Source organism: Protopterus annectens, chromosome 1.part0 (genome assembly GCF_019279795.1).
Source record: "Protopterus annectens isolate FY-2018-M chromosome 1.part0, PAN1.0, whole genome shotgun sequence".
Lineage (NCBI taxonomy): Eukaryota > Metazoa > Chordata > Ceratodontiformes > Protopteridae > Protopterus > Protopterus annectens.
The window spans coordinates 620,016,891-620,042,403 of NC_056725.1; the positions used below are offsets into that span (position 1 = coordinate 620,016,891).

A 25,513-nucleotide genomic window follows, 5' to 3' on the forward strand; every position below is an offset into this window, starting at 1 on the left:
ATCCAGTGTAGCTCGTAATCAGTCCATTCATTTGCCTACCTTCTTTCATCACCCACAGAACAAAGGGGAACGGGTACTACACTCTTTAGATGTGCACAGACAGCTTAGATTCTACTTGGACAGGACTAAACCTCAAAGGAAATCTGAACAACTGCTGGTGGCATTTGCTGCAGGGACAGAGGGGAAAGCTATTTCAAAACAAGCCATTTCAAAACGGATAGGCGACTGCATTCATTTTTGCTATATGCACCATGGAAAACCTATCCCACAGGGCATTAGACCCAATTCAACCAGGCCTGCATCTACCTCTACAGCCTTTCTCAGGGGCGTCCCTACTAGGGACATCCTAGAAGCTGCTACCTGGAGTTCTGTGCATACTTTCACCAAGCATCATTTGCCAATTTTCTCTAAATCCAGAGCTGGTTTTGCCACTGCAGTCTTGCAGGGCCTTTTAGCTGGTCCTACTTCTATTTAAATTCCTCCTCCCAACTTTAGCTTTGGGAATCTACCCAAATGTAATGAGTGCAGCAGTGAAACACGAAGAACATAGTACACTTGTGTACACTTACCATAAATGTAGATGTTCGAGTGTATTCACTGTTGCAGTCCTGGTTACCCTCCCTCCAGCCCCCTTTCTTCTTTTGGCTGTACTTCTGCTCTCACTTACTATGCTCAAAAAGCTTTTTGGTGTATTTGCTTTTTTGTTGGAGGTATATCCTTGTATTTATAGATTTGCTTCCCATTAGGGGGCACCTGACATCTAGGGCATGAAAAACTGATGTAATGGTGTCGGCTGCATGTTTTATACCCCTGATGTCATGGAAGAAGGCAACCAAACTTGATGCCTTGCAAAGATGGCGTGCACGGTCCGACCATAGTCATATAAACAACAACGACCAGCAAAATACGATACTCGGCACCAGACACCAGAATAGATTCCAAATAGTACTTTTACTATATTGACATATTAAATATCTCCAGACCGGCTTCGGCTATCCAGCCTTCCTCAGTGGATTAAAAGAAACTCTTTAAAACACAGATTGCTATTAAATATTTAGAAACAATGGTATAACAGTACCTGTTATTGACAGACTTGAGTGCGTGTGATATGGCAGATTCTGGAATCTGACAAACAACTAACTGTGACTTTCTCCTTATGCAGCCTGGTGAGAGGCACATCTGTGTGTCTCACAATGGAGTCTCCTACGACTAATATGTTGGGTTTATGGTTAGGCCTTAGTGGTTGCGAGACACTGGTATGTGAACTATGCATGGTATGTGGTGTTAAGAGTTGTGGAGTTCTCAAGTGTTTTTGCCTCTGAGGTCCCCTTTGTTTGGGTTTGTTTTTGTTGAGAACCTATGCATACGTTGGTGTGGGTTTGGGGTGGTGTTTGAGGTGCAGTGATTGTGTTGACAACCTTCTTAGTGCCAGATATACTAGTTTGGGAGGGAGAGAGTATAGACTCTGGCTTCTTCAGAGGGGACAAATAAACGGCCTTGTAAAACCTGATCTAATTGAATCCACCACATCAGATCTCTTTTGCATGTGTTGGCTGTCTGTATAGCAATCGTTCTGGAAGGGAGAGCATCCTGAAAGCCCTGCAATGCTAAAAGCACTGCTCTCAATTTTAGAACACTGACATGCAAATTTGCCTCTTCGGGGGACCACATGCCTTGGACAGCCTTCCCTAAGTAATACACCCCCCACCCCAACTGGGAACCATCAGTGGTCACTATGGCTTTGCGCTGAGATGGGATGAATAAAAGGCCTTGTAAAACCTGATCGAATTGAATCCACCACATCAGATCCTTTTGCATGTGTTGGCAATTCGTATCAGGGAAGATGAAGAGTACAGTGGTGTACACTTACCATAAATGTAGATGTTCAAGTGTATTCACTGTTGCAGTCATTACATTTGGGTTATCTGCTTGCAGTAGCCCTCAGTCGGCCTGATTAACAAAGTCTTGGGTCTTGCATCGGTTGCTGTCCCTTTTTACATGACCATGTAAACACCAACGACCAGTAAAATATGATACTCTACACCAGACACCAGAATAGATTCCAAATAGTACTTTTATTATATTGACATATTAAATATCTCCAGACCGGTTTCGGCTATCCAGCCTTCCTCAGTGGATTAAAAGAAACTCTTTAAAACACAGATTGCTCTCATATTTATATTGATCACTGACCAATAGAAACAATGGTATCACACAACCTAGTGGATGGAGTATTTCAGTGCACATAATAGTTGCATCTTAATCAATAAAAAACAAACAGTTCTAATATACATATGCAATCCATTATATTGAGATGCCCAAAAACATGAATATATGAATGTTGTCAAATAAAGAACATAAGTAGGATAACCCTTAATTTGAATATGAAAGATAACGCAAATGCCCAGAAATTCCTCGATTTTTATCAATGCAAATGCATTGGAACAGCTAGTTGTTACTCCTACAAGAGGTGATAATATGTTGGACTTGGTATTAACCAACATGAGTAACTACTGCAACACCCCTACGGTATCATCCTCCCTGGTAAGATCTGACCATAAAGCAGTCACTTTCGAAGTCACCATCTCCCCTGACCCACCTCTAGCTAAGGTCAAACAAAGCAACTTCTCCAAATCTGATTACAACTGCCTAAGTGATGGTATAAACAGCTTCACAGCCCCCTCCCCCACTATAGGAACTGGCACCAATGTCCATATCTGCACCAAAGTACTATATGAGCTTTTATGTAGATGCATAGAATCAGGAATACATGACAAGGCAAAATCATCCTCCGCAAAGAAGAGTAAACCTATGTGGTGAACATCTGCAGTAAGTAAACTATATAGCAAAAGGAAAAAATTGCTGTCCAGGACCAAGGAGGAGCAAGTGCCCAATTGGAAGCAATCTCTCCTTATCTTGAACAAGCAAATAAGAGCACTAGTGAAATCCTCTCAAGCTAACTTCTAGTCCAAAGTGGCCACATCTGCTAGAGACAGTCATAAGGCCTTCTTCACATATGTCCGCAATCTCAAAGGAAGAACCCAAGATCTGTTCAGAACTGGTGGTCAAGGACACCAGTTACACAAATGCCATAGATATTAACAATCTACTGACTGACAGATTCAGTGAAATCTTCTCCCCCCCATCAGTAAATTAGGACATCCCCAGTACCTGCCCCCCACCCCTTATCTCTAGGGAACAGGTCATCACTGCCCTCTCAAAGGCAAAAAATACAGCTTCCATGAGACCTTTTAACATTCCAGGCTGCATCCTACATGAACTTGCGGCACCATTAGTAACCCTATTCAACCAAAGCCTGGGTACTGACTTTGTCCCAGCCAAGTGGAGGATAGCCACTCGTATCCCTTTACACAAAGGTGGAGCATCAACCGATCCAGGAAAATAGAGACCCATCAACCTAACTAGCCTGATCTGCAAGGCCATGGAATGGATTATCATGGACCTCATTAACAGGGATATTGGCAACCTCCAAACACTCGATCCCACACAGTTTGGCTTTGTTAAGGGGAGGTTATATTTGTTAAATATGGTCGACTTTGAGACCATCACCAAAGCCATGGACGAGGGGAAGACTGTGCATACTGCCTACCCTGACCTGGCCAATGCCTTTGACACTCTTCCCTACTCAGGCATAGTAGATAAACTCTCTCAACCAGGCATCAATCCATATGTTACCAGATGTGTAGCAAACCGGCTCACTGATGGATCCCACCTAATCAAAATAGGGGAAGCCAACTCAAGCAGTAGACCCGTAATGAGAGGCATACACCAGGGATTGATCGTGGGGCTTCTGTTATTCGGGATATACTTCTCTGAGGTGCAGGCCAAAACCAGTGGGCTATGGCTGACCAAGTTTGCAGATGACTGCAAGCTGAGCACAGTCATCAGTTCCTCAAGTGATGTGGGCATCCTCCAAGAGGGTCTCACCCAATCAACTGACTGGTGCCAGAAACATGGCCTCAAGCTGAATGCCAAAAAATGCATCATCATCCCCTTTGAGGAGAGTTACGTACCCAGGTATCATCACATTAATAACAACGTCCTTAGTGCTTAAAGGGATTTGGGCACCCAGGTTGATAGCAACCTGACTTGTGACCACCATGCTGCTTCCATTGTACGAAAAGCTTTTTACATGGCCCACCTCATAATTAACGGGTATCACATCCAGGGAAAAAGAGGTTATCACATCCCTGTATTCTTCCCTTATTAGGCCAATTATTGAGTATAACGCCCTCTTCAGCATGTACCTCGCAAAGCAGTGCAGCAGCTGGAGAGACCACAGAGGTTCCTCACCAGGAGAATCCAGGGCCACAAACACCTACCCTACACAGGTAGGCTAAAAGCCCTGCCCCCTGTACTCAGTTTAATACAGACTCCTCAGAGGTGACCTCTGGCATACAAAGCAATCTTAGACCCGCCTTGGTGGGACTGCTGCATGTCCGCAAGTCAAGCTCCACTCGAGCAACCTATACGCGCAACCTCAACCTGTTCTTTGATATCAGTAGGACTTGTTGGTGGGACAGATTTGTGTCCCAGAGACTTCCCCATCTGTGGAATAGACTCCCTCTGCACGTCAAGCAGAGTACCTCTTTATCCCTTTTTAAGTGCAACCTGGATAACTGGATGAGAAACAGAAAATACTTCCCTGGGATTCCACCTGTGTCCCTGCTGGTCAGGGGCTCTCAGGGCTGACTTGTCTAAACATGGGCTGAACTCTTGGCTAGGCTTATAAGGGCCTCAGGGCCATTAGCCTAGTAATCTTCTGTGATCCTATGAACATGTCTGGTTTGGTACATCAACAAACAAGGAGGAACCAAATAGTATCCCGTATGTTGAGAAGTGCCTCAGGGTATGTCAATGGGCAATATCTTCCAACTGCTTTCTGATAGCAGCGCACATTCTGGGGAAGCCCAACATGCTAGCAAACAAGCTGTGCTGGTACAGTCTACTACCTCATGAGTGGTCCCTCAATCAGACAGTAGCAGAAATGGTTTTCTGATGGTGAGGCCAGCCATGCTGCGATCTCTTTGCATCTCCCCCTGAACAGCAAGTGCAGCATCTACTTTGCTGTATTTGCCCTCACAGGGAGAATCACCAAGGGATGCTCTCCTTCATGATTGGCCCCCTGGTCTCCTTTATGCATATCCCCCAATTCCTTTGATCCCAACATTTCTACAGAGGGCTGCCAGGTTGAAGAGCAAAGTCAACCTCATTGCACCCTTTTGGTCTCGACAGATTTGGTTCCCCTTCCTGTGGCCTCATTTGATTCATCCACCTTGAATCCTGGACCGAGCTCAAGATTTGCTTTTTCATCTGACAGGCATGATACAGCTGGACTTCTAAACTCTCAAGTTAGCAGCTTGGTTTCTCCATTTCCAGTATTGGCCAGACAACTAATGCTCTCATCTGCTGTCCATTGAATTTTGTTATCTTCTCTCAAACCATTTACAAGAAGACTTTATGCTAGCAAATGGAAAAGATTTGTGCACTGGGCAGTTCACAATAATGTGGACCCTTTTTCTGCACCCATTCACACTATCTTGGAGCTCTTGACATTACTTTTTAATCAAGGGGCCAGTTCTCCAGCAGTAATGTTTCATGTGGCAGCAACTTCCAGTTTCCACATTGGTATTGTTGGCTCGTCACTTGCTTCCCATAAACTTTGTAAAACATTTCTATGAGGAAAACTTCCATTATGACCCCCCCCCCCCCATTAAAGATACTTCTCCACCTTGGGACTTAACTCTGGTACTGCATGTTCTGGTCCTTCCTTCCATTGAACCTCCACGTAATTGTGATCTCAAATGTCTTTCTTGGAAAACTTTGTTTTTGGTGGCCATTGCTTCTACCAGATGAATTGAATTTCAGAAATAGAGCCTTGTTGGTAAGGCCTCCATACCTAATTTTTCATAAGGATAGAGTTATATTGTGAACTAATGCATTTTTCCCAAAGTCGTGTCAGAGTCCAGCATTAACCAATTTATTAATCTGCCAGTATTTTTCCTAAATTATACAAACAAAGGTGAATATTTGTTGCAGTTACTAGACTTCATAGGGGATTGCTTTTCTGTCTATACAGAACAAAGGGCTTCAGAACTTCAGGTTAGTTGTTTCCTTTGTTGAAGGGAAATTTAGCAAGCCTGTGTCTAGTTTCCCTAGCCAAATGGCTTACTAACTATATTTCCTTTATTTACAATAAGTTGAACTTGCATTACCTAAACAACTGTATACTCACTCAAGCCTCCATGGGTGACATTTGTGCAGTAGTAACTTGGGCTTCCCCTTACACCTTCATCTCTCATTACAAACTGGACTTCGTTTCCAGAGGTAGAGCATCATTTGGCTGATTGGTGCTTAGGATTATCCTTCCTTGAGACCACTCTGGGATTTAGACAGCTGGGGACTCTGTCCCATTATTTCAGGACAGAATGAAAATTGACAACATCAGTAAAGAAGTTATGTACTTAGTAAACGAAAAAAGTGGATTCCTCAAAACTAATAAACCAAGAAAACGGGAATCACGGAAAGGAGAATGCAGGTTGCAATAAGTTCCACACAAAAATTTATTAAACACTCTTCACAAAAAAAGAAACAAATTCCACCATTAACGCTATTACACATTAAGCGTTTTCGTCTGTATTAGGACCAGACTTCATCAGATGACCAGTGTATTAAGCCAACTCATATATATACAGATTTAAAACCATCAATTAACCTATCCTAATTAAAACCCATTAATCAATCAATTACTTTTCAAAAGTAAATAGTTCTTGACACTTAGAATATACAATACAAACCCTCCAAGTCCACTCTGGGATTTAGGCAGCTGGGGACTCTGTCCCATCATTTCAGGACAGAATGAAAATTGACAACATCAGTAAAGAAGTTATGTACTTACCGTAACATTCCATCTGTGTTGTCGATTTTAATTTTTCCTCAAATCCTCACCCACCAACCCCCAACCTTAATTTTTCTGGAAGAGCAAGGGGATAGAGTGAGTTTTTTGAGTCTACTCCTAGCATTGTATAGCTCCTAGATATAGCTTTGTTTCACCTTTTCTGCAATTTATTCATTAAGGTTTTTTACATAAGAGTACATTTTATTCTTCTGCTATAGTCTACAAACAAGATCTGATGTAATGGAGGTTGGTGCATTCTGGGTAAGGGAGAAGCTCGAGAATTCAAGGTTGCTATGAGCTTTTACAGTGCCCAAATCAGATCTGAGGGCTCGGATCCGAACCCATTAGTTGAGGAAAGGGACAACAGGGATGGAGCATTATGGTAAGTACATAACTTCTTTTTCTAGAGCTATGCAGTCCCATGGTCTATCAGTTTTTGTCCAATACTATCCCTGATGGCGGAGCATGATCTGTTTTACTTTGTGATTTATATAAGACTCTGCTTAAAGACCTTTTTACTTGTATTCACTATTAATGTTGAAAACCTAGTGTGTCCATTGGTTTTATCTGCCTTTAGATGCCATTGTGGCAAGGTGTATCTTCACACCTCCCCTTCTTTTTTTGCCAGTTTGGTGGTCTCTTGAATTGAGAATGGATGTGGCTGTCTTTGGATAGTGATTTTTTGCACTTTTGCTCCTCATTAGACCCTGGAGCTCTTCAAGTTTTTGACTGGTTTATTTGGTTGCCTCTCTAGTATCCAGACTTCACCTGTTCTGATATTAGCTGCACAGATCTGGCAGCCACACTGAGTCATTGAACTATGTTGTGTATCCCACTTCAGGGAGGGGTATATATCCAGTGCCAGTGATAGGAGGCCTCTTTATGAACCTTACCATTAATGAGGGAACCAGATATGTCACTGGAATGCAGTTCTTTTCTTGGACTACTTTGTCAGATGGGAGTTTTTCTTACACTAGCCATCAAGGAGGATTAGACATTCCATCCCTATGTTAGAAGTTAGGAAGGCTTATTGCAAGTAGGAGTAACACAAGGGATCTTTGGTAGAAAGAGGTCAAAGACTAGCCTGGGAAAGTTTTAACTGCCAAGCTCAAGATGCAGGCAGTATGGTTATCCCATTGGTTTGAAACAATGAAGTATACAAGCAGATCTAAAGATGTCCTTCCATTTATGTGTTCCAGTATTCATTACATTTTGGAATTCCCTGCCTCGGCAGCCCAACATCCGGCCAGTGTACAAAAACCTACTGTTGCCTTAAGGTATGCCGTACATCACACATGTCCTCCTCGCATAGCATAGGGCTTAAAGATAATGTCCAGATGTTCCATCCTCAGAACTTCTTTGCCGCCAGTCCAAATGCATTTCCCAATAATCAGTTTGAATGCCTGTGTCCTTGCAGCCAGTCCGAATGCATCTCGATCATCCTTCTGATCGTCTTTGACCTGTTTGCTGGTCTCCAAGCCGTTGCAGATAAGTATCCCTTTAGGACTTTGTGTTTTCTTGACTTTTAGTTGCTTCTGGGGGTTAATGTCATCAAGGAAGGGTAAATGCTAGTGTGGGAGACAGATTCTCCATAAAGACCGCTACGGACAGTGTTTATTTTGCTTAGGTGGCGCTCACGACCGTACGTCCTGCTCCGTTTGTCAGGGTATTGTACCAAAGATTCTGCATAGTAGGCTGTCTTCCCTAGCATTGCATGTAGAGAATCAACGACTCAAGCTTCTCGCTCAGGATAATGTTGAAGGAACTCCCCCTTCCCCCCTGAGGGTTAGCCATTAGGGAAAAGGAAGGTTAAGAAACCAAGACCGCAGTCTTCTGTGGTCCAGCCTCCAGGCATTTCTCCCAAGGTCGGTGAGAACCCGTATGTTCACCTGACTTTGCTATTGGATTCCTCTGCTGTGACCAGGTTGGAGGCTGCTGGGGATCTGGCTTTCAGCATATTTAATGAGGCTTTGCAGGTGGCCATTTCAGACGGTCAAGGGGAACTGCAGTTGATTATTTCTGAGGGGGTAAGGAGTGTTCCAGAGCTTTTAGTTAGAGAAGAAGTCCCAACTACTCTTATTAAATGCCATCCTGGGTCAGAGCCTTCTACGTTTTACAGGGCAAACAAAAAACAAACATGTCTTTCCTGCTCCTAGGGATCCACAGAGTGAGTGGCAGGCCTTCACTTAGGGTTTGTTTAATGCTTTGATGGCATTAAAACCTCTTCAGGGGGTTTCTTTTCCAGCTCCCCCTTTGTCCGCTACTGTCCTTAAGAGGCAGAGGGAACAGGGTTCCTCTGAGGAGGAGTTGATTCTGATAAGGAATCCCTTGCTTACTCTTCCCAAATTCCTTTTCCTTTGGAGTATGGGTCAGAGGGAGAGTAATCTGATAGTCCTGATACTCTCTTCAAAGAAGTTTCTTTTGGGGACGCGATTTCCAGGATGATGGAGTTTTTTTAAATGGGATTATGTTCAGGTCTCTAAAATCCATGAGAGGTACTATGAGTTGCTGCAGATGGAATCTGCAAAACCTTCTGCTATTCCTCGTGTGTGTTTCGGCTGCTTTGTTGGATGCATTTTCCAATGCCTCTAAAACTTCTGATTCTCTGCACCCTGCTCCCTGCTCCCTGCTCTCAAGAAACTTAATAGGTTTTATAGAGTGCCTGAGGACTGTAACTTTTTGTACATACATCCTGCTGCTGGCCCCTCAGTGGTGTCTGCAGCCTGACAAGCCCTCTCATTTGCTTCCTTCACCTAAGTTACAGCCTTCTGATAAAGATATCGGAACCATGGAAAGGCTAGGTAAGAAAGTTTACACTTGCCACCCTGTCTTTTTAGAGCTAGTAATTATGAGATTCATATGGCCGGGTATGTGTTGGATGTCCTTTCTCAGGCTTGTCCGGTTATTTCTGATCTCCCAGATTCTGAGGGTAAAACTTGTGCTCTTTACCTGTTAGGGACTTCTTGTCAGGTGGTTTGTCATCCCATCAGCTGTAGTTATGATACAGCAGATGTCTCTTCTAGGGCTGCTGCTTTTGGTTCAGTGATGAGGAGGTATTCTTGCTTTTGGTTCAGTGATGAGGAGGTATTCTTGGCTTCAGCTTCAACCATTACCTGGTGATATCAAGGCTAATTTGATGAATGTCCCTCTTGATATTAAACTCTTGTTTGGGGAAGCTACTGCTGGTTTGTTTAAGTCCCTTCAGGATGAGGGGAAGGCCTTACAGGAAGTCAAATGTGTTTTGTTCTACTGTGCCTAAATTTCAAAGAAACCACCCCAATAAACCTGCCTTTGTTCGAAGGCAATCTCACCCTCCTACTAAGGGCAAAAAGAGTGGCAAATGGGTGTCCCAAATGGGGAGGGGATTTTACTGCAGAATGTGTCTAATTCCCAGAAAATAGGGTACTTGGAGACCAGTTCTAGACCTCTCTCATCTAAACACTTTTCTGAAGGTGCCTATTTTTTTAACATAGTCTCTTCAGACTCCATTTCCTGTCTTGCTTCCTCGGGCTTATATGGTGTCGCTGGATTTCAAGGATGTGTATCTCCATATTCCGATCCATCCCCTTTTTAGGAAGTTTTTGCAGTTCTCTGTTGTTGCTTGGCATTTTCAGTTCTCTGCTTTGACCTTTGGCCTTTCTACAGTCCCAAGGATATTTACCAAGTGCCTCGCACTTGTGATTGCTTTTTGTTGGCTTCAGGGGATCCAAGTATTTCCTTACTTGGATGGCCTGCTGATTCAGGCCTTCTCTCTGGAGATCCTGTTGTAAAATCTTAATTTTGCCACTTTCCTTCTCCAGAGCTTGGGGTTCACAGTAAACTTCAAAAAGCTTTCTCTGACTGCTTTTCAGGATCATGTTTTCTTAGGTTTCAAATTCAGACAGTGGCTATGCTGGCATCCCTGCTTCCTCCCAAGGCCATAACTCTCATTTCCTTCTCTCAAACTCTTCTTCCTCAGGCCTCAGTTACAGCCAGGGAGTTTCTGAGAGCTGAGTTTTATGGTATCCACCATTCCTATGCTCCCTCTGGCCAAACTCCACATGAGAAAGTTTCAGTGGTTTCTGAAGTCAGTTTAACTTCAACATGTACATCCTCTAGACTTTGTAGTTCTCTTCTTCCTTGTGTCAAGAAGGAACTACACTGATGGGTACAGCAGATGTTCTTCGTGTTTCACTGTTGCAGTCCTGACTTGTGGGATTTCCTGCTGTGGAAGCCCTTGGCCAGTCTGAGTACCAGAGTAAAAAATCTCCCTCCTCCTAAGGCTTGTGGATGTCCTTCCCTGACATCAGTATACTTGGTTATAAAAGGAGCTATCCGACATCATTACATCAGTCTTCCCTTGCCGTCGGAGCCCGAAGCAATGTTTCAGTGCATCGTTCCGTCCTCACCAGAGATGCGTCTTCTAAAACTTAAGTACCCCATTGCGGACCCTTTCCTGATTTAACTCTTGTCAAATAAGGTTAACAGTTGCCTCCGCTGTGGTAAGCAAATCCCACACTAAAACTTTCATACTTTGTGTGTGACCTTTTTAGGCTCATATCACGACATTCCTAGGTGCCTGTATTGCGCCCATTTCAATTCTAACACTATCAACCGTAGGGCTGAAATCTTAGATAGGCATCGTTTGGTGTCCACCAATCATCATGAAGTTAAACTCCCTAAGCTCAAGAAAGGCAAAGAAAAAAGACCCAGGCTTAAGGCTTTGGATGACAACCATTCACTGTAGGCCAGTGCTCCAAGGCTCGTTATCGCTGAGGAAAGTGAGGTGCTTCTGCAACTCTCTTCTGTGACCGAGGTGGTGGTGCAGGCATCTGTCAAGACCCTTACGGAGTCAGACTTGCTATCTGGTTCCTCAGCTTCTATACAGGCCTTGGCTTTCATTTCATCAGTTAGGTCTGGAGTCGCTCATCCGACCTCTGCTTCTGACGAGCAGTCTTGTACTGGCAATGTTCTTTCAAGGCATCAGTCAGCATCGGTTCTGCTGACTGGTGTCAGGATGGTGAATGTACCTAGGTCCAAGGCTAAAACTATTTCTAACAAGGGTTCTACTGCAGGTCCTATGCCTAGGCCTACTGGCTCCCACTCGGTAGGTTATCAGCAAGACCTGGTCAGGTTACCTGACAACCTCATCTCATTAGTCAAAGCTAGGCAACCCCTTTGGAATCTTCCCCAATGACAAAGGAGGAGGGATCCTACCCCTGAAGCTTTCTCTGACCCTCTTGATTCAAATGAGGATTCTGACCAGGAGTGGTTGTCTTTGAGGAGGGGCCTTACCTTATTTCCTTTGAAGATTCAGATTCTGAGGAGAATCTGCAAACACTCCATGACAAGAGGAAGCATTTCCAATGGGAAGCACAGGAATACCCACAATCTAAAAAAAGGGTTGGTGAGTTCCTTGATCTCCCAAAACACACGTCTTTGGTTGTTCCTCCTGTGTTGGAGGTGGTAGAGGATGTTTTTATGGACTCTTCCCTGAACCCAGATTCTTTACCTCCAGCCCCTTGAAAACCAGACATGTTTTACAGGGTGCTGGAGTCACATAAATACCTCTTCAAAAACCCCTCTGGTGACCCAGAGGTTGTCATTTCAGGTCCCAAGGGAGCAAAAGTAATTTCTTCTAAGAATCTTTACTTACTGACTAGGAAAGCAGGGCCCTTGATAGGTACTTACTGACTAGGAAAGCAGGGCCCTTGATAGGTACTTACTGACTAGGAAAGCAGGGCCCTTGATAGGTTTGGTAAAAAAAAAAAAAAAAAAAAGTTTACACCTCTGCCACCTAATCATGAGAGCCCTTAACTGCCAGTTTCAAATGATAAAATACAAGTAAAGTATTTTAGATAAAATGAAACAAAACATTTCCTCCCTGGAGGAGAGAAACATTTCTAAAGAATTGTTGGAACTTTGCCATTCCAGCTGTCAGGTGGCTAGACTGTCTTTACAGCCCACAATGCTATGAAGGCTTGTAGCTGAGCTGCTGTATCTGGCGTTGTGATTAGAAGACATGCTTAACTTAAGGAAGAGGCCGTGCCACACCATGTCAAATCCAAACTTCTAGATGTACCCCTAGATAAGGACTTCCTTTTTGGGCCAAAGACAGAGGATGTGCTAAAAAAAAGATAGAAGAGAAAGTGAAATGTGTGCAAATTGTCAGACTTCCTCCAGGTTCAGCCTCCTAAGTTTAGTAGGAATTTTCCCACTAAACACTGGTCCTTTCCCTCTAAATCAAAAGGTGGCCAGAAGAATCCTTGGAGGGGAAAGGCCTCAGAGACAGCAGCAGTCAGAAGGGCCTTGGCAGTGGTCCTCAGGAGCCCCCACTCAGGGGAATTCTAGGCCACTGGGCCTTGACAGAGCAGCAATGCCTCTTTCCCCTACTCCCCTGCACCCTCTCCAGAACAGATAAGAGGAAGAATAAGGATGAAGGCTATTTCTGTTCAAAGAACTGGTACATCATTACTTCAGACAAGTGGGTTCCGAAGGCTATCTCAGATGGTTACAAGCTCACTTTCAAATAACAATTAAGATACTCAGGTTACCCAGATGTTCCACAAAATCAAAGAGTTGAGGCCCTTCCTCAGATTCACAACCTGTGTTCATAGGGCTCAATGGAACCAGTACCAGATCATCAAATAGAAAAGGGTTCTACTCCAGACTATTTCTGGTTCCCAGAAAGGAAGGCTGTTGGTGCACTATCCTAGACCTATCCACCCTTGATCAGCCCCTGCTGGTACCAAAATTCAAAGTGTTGACTCTTCAAAAACTTTTCCCCATGATAGCCCATCAGGCCTTGATAGTCACCTTGGACATAAAAGATGCTTACGTGCACATTGCCATAGAGAAACTTTGCAGAGGTTTTCTTCACTTCAGGACAGGTACCAGTCACTTTCAATTTTATGCACTGCCCTTTGACTTGTCTACTGCTTCCAGTGTCTTCACAGAGTGTTTAGCTCCTCTGATTTCCTTCTGCAGAACAAGAGGGATCCAAATTTACCCCTGATTGGACGACTGCCTTATTCAAGCCACGAGTCAGTCAAAGCTCCTCAAGGATCTGGCCTCAGACCCTCCTCACCTCTTTGGGGTTCACCATAAATCTTTTCAAATCCAACACAGACCCATCAGCCAGGATAGTTTTCCTAGGGGCTGTCCTGGATTCCTCCCTTCAAAAGGTCTTTCTCCCTCCAGGAAAAAAGTCTCCTTTGTGACTCAGTACTTCCAAAACATTATGTAGAGACAATATCTCTCAGCCAGGGAATTCCTTATAGCATTAGGCTACATGGCATCCTGTAGCCTCATGATACCTCTGCCCAGGCTACACATGAGTCAAGAATCTGTAGTGCCAGCACACTCAGTCCCTGGAGACAGAAATTCCACTGATCCCTTGCCTAAAGGAGGAATTTACATGGTGGACACAGGCATGTGACCAGAACCAGGGTCTCTGCTTTAGAGTTATCCCTCAGAACTAAACCTGAGCCACAGATGCTTCAGGGACAGCCTGGGGGTCTCATTTCCAACACCTTCAATCCCAGGGCAGATGGGAAGATCAGTTCAGACACAGTCACATAAATTAGAAAGAACTGATAGTGCAAAAGGGCCTAGTGGCTTTCAAAGATCAGTGGAATCCAGGGGCTCTGCTTGTCAAAGCAGACAACACCATAATTATGTGGTACAGAAACAAACAAGGGGGCACCCACATTTACCCCCTTTGTTGACTAGTAGTGCAGGTCTGGGAGACAGCTCACTCTCTGAGGTTGCACCTCATGGCATAATACCTCCCAGGGACTCAAAACATTCTAGCACATCAGCTCAACAGAAAGTTGATGGATAACCGTTAGTGATGCCTGCATTGGGAAACATTTCTCAGCATAGTCTAGAAATGGGGATCCCACAGATAGACTTCTTTGCCACCAAGGAAAGTGCTCAACTGAAAAGATTATATTCCAGGAGCACAGGAGCAAACTGTCAGCAGCCTGGAAGACAGGTGCATTCTCCTTACTTTGGAGCCACTTGTTCCTTTATGCGTTCTCTCCCCTGCTTCTTCTTCCAGGGGTCCTCCTAAAAATCAGGGAAGAAGGCCCAAGGGTTATCCTGATAGCCCCAGACTGGCCCAGGCATCACTGGTATCCTCTGCTACTGAGTTTAACCTATGAAAAAACATGAAAATTACCTCAGAAAGTGGACCTTCCGACTCTGGGCAAGGGGAGGTTTATGCATCCCAACCTACAGACTCTCATACTGTCAGTGTGGATAATTCCACAAACTGCAAATCTGAGCTCACCTTAAGCAGACATGTTCAAGATATTGTCACAGAGGCTAGAAGACCTAGTGCTAGGAATCGTACTCAGCCAAGTGGAAAAGATTCTCCATTTGGTGTCAGCAGCAAGGCCTCAATCCTAAATCAGCCAGTGTTCCTGGGGGTCTATATTAGATAATCGAACTTTCAAAAGTTCGAGTGTCATATGATCAAACTTTTAAAAGTTAGAAAATCTAATAAAAAAAATAAACAACACAAATAACCTGCTTGAACGTTTTAAGCAGGGGAGCAAGCCCCTATGCACCCCTCATCCCCCGGTCTGTAATTATACCAACTCTGAGATTGCACTACAGTGTAGAAAAGGGAAATCTTCCCATTCTGCGCTCTTTCAAGGCATCAGCCTGCATCGGTTCTGCTGACTGGTGTCAGGATGATGAATGTACCTATGTCCAAGACTAAAGCTATTTCTAACAAGGGTTCTACTGCAGGTCCTATGCCGTTAAAACATCCGAACTTTCAAAAATTCGATCATATGGTGTCGACCATATGACAGTCGAACTTTTGAAAGTTCGATCATCCAATATAGACCCTATTTCTGCCATTTAGATTACCTGGCTACCCTGGTGGATAGAGTCATATCCTTTTCTTCCATCAAGATTTACACCTCTGCCATCTTAGCACACATCCCTATTCTTCCTCTTATCTTTTCCCACCTTCTGATGAAACAATTCCTTAGGAGAGTGGTCCACCTCAGGCCTCTCAAGAGGACGACTCACATTCAGAGGACCTTAGTTTTGTTGTAGAAAAAACTGATGCTACCCTACTTTGAACCGGCACATTCTTCTGATTTAAAATTTCTAACCTGGAAGACTGCCCTTTTACTGGCTATCACCTCTGCTAGAAGGGTATCTCAGTTACAAGCTCTGATGGCAGAGAAACCATTTCTCATATTCCATCCAGACCAAGTATCACTCAGGACTAATCCATCCTTTATGCTCCAGATGGTCACAGACGCATATTTGAATCAAGCCATACACTTACCAACCTTCTTCCCCAAGCCTCAGAACTGGAGTAAAGAATCATTCACTCCTTGGATGTGCACAGACAGCTTCGCTACAACTTGAGAGGTGTAAATCTTTCAGAAAATCAGACCAACTCTGTGTCCTTGTGACTGGCTCTGAAGAGAAACCAGTTTCCAAACAGGCTATCTCCTAGTGGATCTCCCACTGTATTTCCTTTTGTTAAAACCATCATGGCAAAAACCTCTTGAATCCGTAAAGACTCACTCCACCAAGGCCACTTCTACCTCTGCTGCCTTCCTAAAAGGAGTGCCTACCAAAAGACATTTTGGAAGCTGCTACCTGGTCATCTGTGCATTCCTTTACCAAATACTAACACTTATCAGCCTTCTCCAAGTGTGGAATAGGATTTGACGCTGCTTTCTTTCAGGGTGTCTTCTCTTCTCCATAATCTACCTTCCACCATCCTCAGCTTCGGGAGTCATCCCACAAGTCAGGACTGCAAGAGTGAACCACGAAGAACATAGTATAGTTGTATGCACATCATAAATGTAGATGTTCGAGTGTATTCACTGTTGCATCTTTTTCCCTCCCTCCTTCCCCTTTTTTCCTACAGTAGTAGTCTTCTGTTTTCTTCACTATCCAGAGGACCCCCTGGATGTTTACCTTGCAGGCCCCTTTTTTTCTACCTTTGTCCTTTGCTTATGCTTCATCCTGGGGGCTCCTACCTTCTAAGGGGCTAGAAAAACTGATGTAATGGCATTGGCTGGCTCCCTTTATACCCAAGCTTGCTGATGTCAGGGGCTGGTGTCCACCAGCCTTAGGAGGAGGGAAATTTTTACTCTGGTAGTTGGGCTGGCCAAGGGCTTCCACAGCAGGAAATCCCACAGGTTAGGACTGCAACAGTGAATGTACTCGAACATCTACATTTATGGCAGGTGTACACAACTGTACTTTGTCTCTAGATCCGGGGCTCCCTTTCATCCTCTTCACTCCTAAGAACTGTTCACAGACACTTGGGATGGGAAGCAGTTTTTTGCTCGTTAAAGGTATAGAGGGTGTGATTGCCCCTTCAGCAGAAGGACCGCGTCAGTGTCAAAGACATCAGAGCTTTTCTGCTAGCTCTTCAGGCTTTTCATTGACTTTTCTTCCCAGGACCTCTCAAGATATGTACAGACAATACCGCAGTGATGTGGTATGTAAACAAACAGGGCTGATCAAGATCTTTACTTCTTTTCTGGTTGGCACTCTTGCTGTCCAGTATTAAGTGACCCTTCTTATTTCCACAGGTCAAAACATTGTGGCAGACACTTTGAGCAGGTTCTTAACTCAATCCTATGAATAGATGCTTCACAGGGATATGTTTCTTGACATTGTCCACGCACTGGTGGGGTACTCCAAGTAGATCCATTTGCCTCCCCTCTGAACTGACAACTTCCTCTATTTTGTGCCAGAGTCCTAGTTCCTCTGGTGTGGAAGGGTGGACACACACTCTCTTTCTTGGAAGGGGATGTTTCTTTATGCATTCCCTCCCCTTCCTCTCATTCCAAAAGTCCTGTTCAAAATTCAACAGGATGCTCCCAAAATTTTGTTGGTGACTCCCTTTTGGCCAAGACAGCATTGGTTCCCTCCTCTTCTGCATTTAGCCAAGGGCAATCATCTCAAGTTACTTCACAGGGTGGACCTACTTACACAAGACAATGGGATCTCTCATCCATCCTCACCTGTCCACTCTTCAGTGGTCGCTGTGGGTGGTAGGATTTTAATTCCACAGACACCTTTTTTCTGCGGACGTGCTTAGGGTCTTGGCAGATGCTAGGAAACCCACTACTAGGAAATCCTACTTATCCAAATGGAAGAGGTTTTCTGTTTTGTGTCTCTCTTGTAACCTGGATCAACTTACTGTGGCTGTTCTTTGGTTCTTTCTTTCTTGTGTGAATTGCTCACTGCTGGTTTGGCCTATTCTTCTGTTAAGGCCCACTTATCATCTCTCTATGCTTGTCTGCCTTTATCTCCTCCTTTAGCTTCTAGATTTGAAGCTAAACAGTTCCTTTAAGGTGTCCTTCATATTAGGCCTCACAAGAAGCCTGTTCCTCCTCCTTGGGATCTTAATTTTGGTTTGGAGAAGTTGACTCAGGCTCCTTTTGAGCCTGCTGCTTCAGCTTCCTTGCAACATTGCTGTTGGAAGACTGTTCTTTTTTTAGCACTTACTTCTGCCAGACAGGTGTCTGAGCTTCAAGCCCTTATGGATTGCCCTTTTTTGGTGTTTCATAAGGACAGGGTGTCCTTGTGTACTAATTCTCCCTTTATGCCCAAAGTGGTTAATGAGTTGTCACTTAATCAGTCTATAATTTTGCCTACTTTTTCCCCCTCTCAACAATCTGCCAGTGAGAGGGTGCTGCATACTGTGGATGTGCATAGACGACTCAGATTTTATTTTGATAAAACTAAGACTATTATAAAATCTGATCAGTTGTTTGTTTCCTTTCATCATAAGTCCCTAGGCTTAGCTGTATCCAAGCAAACTATTTCTTCTTGGATTTCAAAGGCTATTTGTTATACTTTTCTGTAAAGACTCCATTCTGCTAGAGCTTGTGGGTTCTTCTCATGCTTTTTTCAAGGGGTTGGATACTAATTGTGTTCTTGAAGCAGCCTCCCAGACTTCTGTGTGTACTTTTACCAAGCACTACAAGTTGGGTGGAATCTCCAGAGTTGGTTTTGCTAGGGCCTTCTTTCAAGGCATTCTAGAGGCCTCTGCTGGTTCTTCCTTCTTCCAAGTTTCTTCTTGAGATTTGGCACTCTCTCAAAATGTAAGGAATACTGCAACAAGTATGGAAGGACATAGTACAGTTGTATAAAATCTTACCATAACAGTAGATGTCCCTTCCTTCACTGTTGCAGTATTCACTCCCTCCCTCCTCCCCCTGGTCCATTTCCTTCCTGGATGTACTGGTTCCCTCTTGATTTTCCCTGGACTGCAATTTCTACTGGGGCTATCAGTTTTGAGGATGGTCACGTCCGGACGTCACCTTTATGTCCTATGCTATGCGAGGAGCATGTGTGTGACATATAACATACCTTAAAGCAACGGTAGGCTTTTGTATTCTGGCTGGACATCAGGCCGCCAAGGCAGGGAATCCCAAAATGTAAAGAATACTGCAACAGTGAAGGAAAGGACATCTACTGTTATGGTAAGATTTTAAACTGTGCTTTATCGTGATTACTTAGTCTTAGTTTTTCACTTGTTGCATAGTTGTTTTAGATGGTGTTATTAAAAATACATTTTATTTTATTTATTTATTTTACATTTGTTGACCGGGCTAGACTAACTGGATATATGTCCATTTTCAGTAGAGGCCCGAGGAGAAAAGCTCCAAGACGTATGCAAAATTACAAAGAGAAAATACAAAAAAAAAGAAAATACAAAAGAAGAAAATGCAAAAAGGAAAATAAAAAACTATACTTTTTTTTTTTTTTTTTTAGTAATAGCAGTAGGTAACATTCTTATAACAATATAATCTTTTTTTTTTTTTTCTACAGCTCTTCCTCCTCCTGTCCCACCTCCATTTTGCACACTTTTTGCCAGTCTGGTGAATATTCTACAGTCTGATGTTTTGCTAAGCATATTGAGAACAGTACTACAGTGGGCATTAGAACCAAACAGTTATGCCTGGTCTGAGTCAATGCTGCAACGGGTAAGAGTTTTTTGAAGCGTTAGCCACACATTTCACAGATGTTAACATTGTTAGACTTGGATAATTTAAGTATTATGCTTCTGGATGCATGATATGTAATATATGCTTTTATATTAGTTGAGATTGCTTGGCTACTGGAGAAATGTAGCAGTTGCCCCTAGGACTGGTTCAGGTTTCACCATCTTTTTAAAAAGATCAGTAGAAGATCTGGTCTGTATGTTGCTCTAGGGAAACATGTATTTTGTGTAGTTAGGTTCCTGAATGTGAAAAGCGAGGCACATGTTAAAATGTCTTTCTGGTTTGAAATCAGTAGCTTACTCCCTGTACAGCTCTGGCCATCTTTAGTTTCTCTGGCAGGATGTTGTGGGCATACTGGTAGAGAAGGCCTACCATCTGGGATCAACTTGCTGGTCTACGTTTGGATTCATCTCTTTGTCCAAGTTCAGCTTTTTTCTTATTAAAAGCTCCAATATTATGGAATGTGCAATACTATACAGTCATACACATTTCAAAATAGCATGCCGTAGCAGGGGAGTGAACGTCATCGTTGTGTATGCCTGTTGCACATTTTGGCTTTTGATTCTCATTCACACCATGGAAAATTCCCATATTTGAAGCCTAAAGCACCAAAGCCTGTAACATTTTCTGTAGCCACTAAATAGCTAAACAAAATCTACCATGGAATTGTCTACCGTGGAATCGTCTGTGTTGTGTAATAGAATAATATGCATACAGCTGAAACAAATGCTAGTGATCTGGTCTGGTTTCTCTTAGCATAAAACAGGGAACTGTCTAGCTTTTCTGCTGAGAATGGCAACACTAAAAAATGCTCTGTTGGAATTGGCATAAGGGCCCCACATGCAGCTCTGTGTCTATACCAGCTCACAATCAAAAGGACATGGAAATGGAGGGCAGACATTTTCAGTATAGATATGGCTCAGTGGCCTCCATGTATCACAGCTTTGTTGTCGACTTTCAGGGTTTGGATTTCATGTCTGACTTTCAGTTTTGCAGGCTATTAGTGGTGCAGAAGAGGTATATCTGTGTTTGCCAAATTAGGTGTGTGTCCTAAGGATGTAAGCACTGCTCATCTCCATAGTCTGGAAGCCAGAACACACCAGCAGCTGGCATTATCTCGGACAGTGGCTGCATGCCACCTGGATTTTACTTTGTGGTTTCACTTGGAATGAGGGGATACATCCTCATTCTTCTTTCGTGGGTCTAGTCTAGCAGGGCTTGATGGTCCATTTTGAGGAATATCCACCAGGCCTTCTACACCATGTATACTAATTCAGGCTATAAATACGTCAGACAGTTGTTTGAAGTCTAGTGGGAGCTATCTGTCTGGATCCAGGATTACATCCTTGGGAAATATGTTGTAATAACAGCATCTGGCCCATTGCAGACCTTGTAGGTACCTTTTTCCACCATTAGTTGGCAAATCCTTAAATGCTAACACCTTGATCTTTATCCTGTTGTGAGGAATTAGGGGATCTGGAGCATTTATTTTGGAGGTAACAAGAACTGAGTCTCAGCTCTGTACAGGTCCCCATGGACGACCCTTTCTTTGGAGTCTGAATGAGATTGAAGTATTTCATAGAGTGATCTGTTACACCCATTCCTTTTCTTCCAGAAATCAATATCTCAACATATATTTAAGAAAGAAAGAAGAGGAGCATTGAGGTACCCCATGAACCCTGTTGTTAAAGATGTCATTTCTGCAGTTTGGAAGCAACTGAAGTCAGCTGCTGTGATAACCGGGAAGGTATATGCCATCTTTAAATTCCCAGCTAAATGGGCCGACATCCTAACAAGGTATTCTAGAATAGACTACTGTGTTGTCTCTTTGATCAAACACCGGTCCCAAAGATGGCTTCACCATGCTGCTTTACAACCATGTAAGAAGTTAAATCCTTGGACAGAGTGATTGGAGAGTATTGTTCTTTGCCAGAGTGAGACTTGGCTTCCTCTGCAGTGTGCTTAATCTTTTCAAATACCAGTCCTTACTCGTAGATTAGGCACTGGGAAATTTTAATTTGGGGCTCATGGAAGTGGTCAAGACTCTGACTTCATATTGAGCTGCCATGTACCATAGTGTAACTTTGTGATCATGGTATGGCCAGTTCAGCAGGCCCAAGCATTTTCTTGCATACATTTTGATGTGCATGGTTGTTTTCTTTGTAGGATAGCCTTAAGCAGCCCATGCTGAACACCCAGTGTAAAGAAAAGTTATTTTTTTTCAAGCCTTCACAGGACCTTCTAGATGACCTCCTGAAGAAGCACATCTTTTGGTACTTTTGAAGAGTTTTGTTTTTATCCTTTGGTCCCCTCATTCTGTTATTTTCCAGGCAAAGCCAACTCCCTACATAGAACCACACACTGCAAAATGAAGAGGGAAAAGTCCCCACATTATCAGCTAATTCACTTAGGAGAGCAATGCCATCTGCTCAATATCTGTAGTTTTGACTATTTATGGGACTGCCTTGGAGAGGAGGCATAGTTCTAGATTGTTCTTGCTTGAAGAATTATCACATATGATAAATGATTAGCACTGTTGTCATGGTAGCCCATGGCTTACTCATTTTACGCCTTTCCTCAGAAAAACCTCAACTGTGAGACCAAACTTTGTGTACATCTCTTGGAACAGACCAAAACTGAATGTAAAGGACTGCGGGGACTGTCCTCATTTTGGAATGATGTTTGGAAGATCTCTTCCTTCCTTCCAGCCCTTTGTTCTTCACCAACTTCATTGAGCACATCAGGAAGGACTAGTTCTAGATGGTTACTGTCCAACGAATCATGCATGATATTAGTGGATGTAATTGATGATTTGTGACACGTCAGTGGTTGGGGTCTCCAAGGGGAGAGGGAGTTCTTTCATCTGGCTGTAGGTGACACCACTTTCAGCATAAGATGCTGCCAGTTATTGTTTCTTTTGTGTCCTGTGTGTTTCCCCTTAGTATTTTCTGTGGTGGCTGAAACAATGTTGGCACTATAGGCAGTACTTTTTGGGTTTGTGCAGGATGAATTGTGGTCATGGATGTACAAGATGCTTGCTTTCAGATCCCCATCCATAAAGCTTGCCAACATTTTGTCTCTGATAAGGAGGATGTCCATTTTATTCCCTTACCTGGCAATTATCTCTTGGTGGCCTATCGAGACCCCTAGTGTACTCAGAGTGGATGCAGCCATGGTTGTGGAAGTGGTGGAATAAGCTTAGAGTGGCTGAATCCCTCTCTTCTCCCATTTCAGAGGTTCACCTTTACTGACATGGATTTAGATGCTGTCCAGGAAGGTTTGTTCCTGTGCACAAAGGGTACAGGACAACCTTAATTTGGCAGACTAGATGTGGACACAGTGGAGGGCCTACTTTAAGATCTTCCTGCTCCTTTTGGGTTTCATGCCAGCAGTTGTCTTCATGGTGCCAGTTGCACACCTGAGTATTCAAGAGTTGGACTGGATGGTAGAATGTCTGCATTTACACAGTTAGCCACATGTTTATGGATTTTATAGTGGTGTTAGGTCCAGCTTCAAACTCTGCAGTGATGAACCATCTCTCCCATTCCACTTTTCCTGGAGTTGAATCTTCATATAAATTTTGATAATGGGTAACTCACTGACTGAGTTGGGAGATCACCTCTATGTCTGAAGGAAAATGGTCTGCAGTGAAGAGTGGGGGCCCACATAAGCTGTTTGGAGCATCATGAAGTTTTTCTTGCCCTGATGTCTTTGGGGGAAGTTCTTCTGAGGTCCCTTCTTATTTGGTCTAATAACCAGTCCTTCATGTGTTACCTAAGGAAAAAGAGGATGCATGGTCCATACCCCTGCGTGAGTAGGAATTCCCTGTTTGGCAGTGTACCACAGAGAGTGGATCACCCTTAGAATTTCACATTCCAGGAAAAGTAAACTTGGTAGTAGACTCCATGAGTAGATCTGATGTTCAAATAATTGTTAAGCTGTCTTATCTGATACCCAGCTGCGTTATGCTATATCATCTGGGGATTGGATTTTTTTTCTTGTGTGTCTATGTATCTTTCTGCAGCCACCATGCAGACGGGAACTAAATGTTCAACTGCTGAATCCTACACTAAGGCACTGTACGAGCATATCCACTCATGCATGAATCATGCCATCCCAAATAGAACCAAGATGCTCTCATCCAAAAAAAGGAAGCCAATCTGGTGGTCCCCTGCCATAAACAAATTTTACAACAAAAGGAAGAAACTGTTGCAGAAAAGAGGAAAATCCCAGGATGCAAAAACTCCCTTACCAGCCTCAGTAAGAAACTGAGATCCCTCATAAAATCCTGCAAAGCTAGTTACAAAAATAAAATTGCCAAAGATTCCAAAGACAACCACAAGGCATTCTATAACCATGTCAAGAATCTAAATGGCAGTGCTCAGATCTGCTCTGAGCTAAAACAGAATGGCATTAAATATACTGATCCCAAGGATATTGCCAATATCCTTGCAGATCGATTCAGTGTCAACTTCACCCCCTCTCACTCCCTAAATGACCCATCTCAGTACCGGAAGATTGCCAAATTCCGGTAAAAACGGCCCAACAGGTAAAAAACACACTCTCCAAAGCTAAGAATACAGCATCCATGGGACCAGATGACATCCCGGGCTGCGTACTACATGAGCTACAATATGAACTGGCACCTCACCTAAGTGTCATGTTTAATCATAGCCTCACCTCAGGTTTCATGCCCACTTAGTGGCGCAGAGCTATATTTATCCCACTCCACAAGGGGGGATCCACCTTGGATCCCGGAAACTACCATCCCATCAGTCTGACAAGCCTTATCTGCAAGGCCATGGAGCGTATTATCATGGAACTTATAAACAAAAGACATTGGCAACCTTCAAACACTGGACCCCACCCAGTTTGGGTTCGTGAAGGGCCGATCTTGTCTCCTGAACCTGATTGACTTCTTCGAATCAGTCTCCAGAGCCATGGACAAGGGTAAGGTGGTCCACACAGCCTATCTAGACCTTGCCAAAGCCTTTGACACCATCCCCCATTCTAGAATCATAGATAAATTTACTAAGCTGGGCATTAATCCCTACGTCACCCAGTGGGTTGCTAACTGGCTTACTGATAGAACCCACACTGTAGAAGTAGCCGACTCCAAATCCAGCTCCAGACAAGTGGAGTACCTCAGGGTTCAGTTCTGGGACCGCTCTTTTTTGGCATCTACTTCTCTGAAGTACAGGCCAACACTAAGGGACTCTGGCTAACAAAGTCCGCAGATGACTGCAGACTGGGAGCCATTATTGAATCCCCAAATGATGTGGATACTCTACAAAAGGGCCTTACAGAAACAGATGCTTGGTGCCAGAGCCATGGGCTCAAGCTCAATGCCAAGAAATGTATAGTTATCCCCTTTGGGAAAAAACATGTGAAGTGCCATATAGGTGGCAGTACACTAAACACCGAAAGTGTGATAAGAGACTTGGGGACACAGATGGACAGTGGTCTCACCTTCGATAACCACATCACCACAACAGTCAGGAAATCCTTCTATGTGGCACACCTCATCACTAAGGGCTTTTCATCCAGAAAAAAGGAGGTCATTGTCCCACTGTACTCATCCCTCATTAGACCCATTATAGAATATTATGCCCCA

The 25,513-nt window shown here is 43.6% G+C and overlaps 1 protein-coding gene across 3 annotated transcripts in view; it reads left to right on the plus strand.

Moving 5' to 3' along the window:
* Positions 1-25,513, plus strand: part of UBR2 (ubiquitin protein ligase E3 component n-recognin 2) — a 5,196,118-nt gene that overhangs the window by 2,972,093 nt on the left and 2,198,512 nt on the right. For all 3 annotated transcript variants that reach the window (XM_044061864.1, XM_044061881.1, XM_044061872.1), the window contains exon 25: positions 19,727-19,881. In XM_044061864.1, coding sequence (XP_043917799.1) covers positions 19,727-19,881 — 155 coding nt within the window. The remainder of the gene's footprint in view (positions 1-19,726; positions 19,882-25,513) is intronic.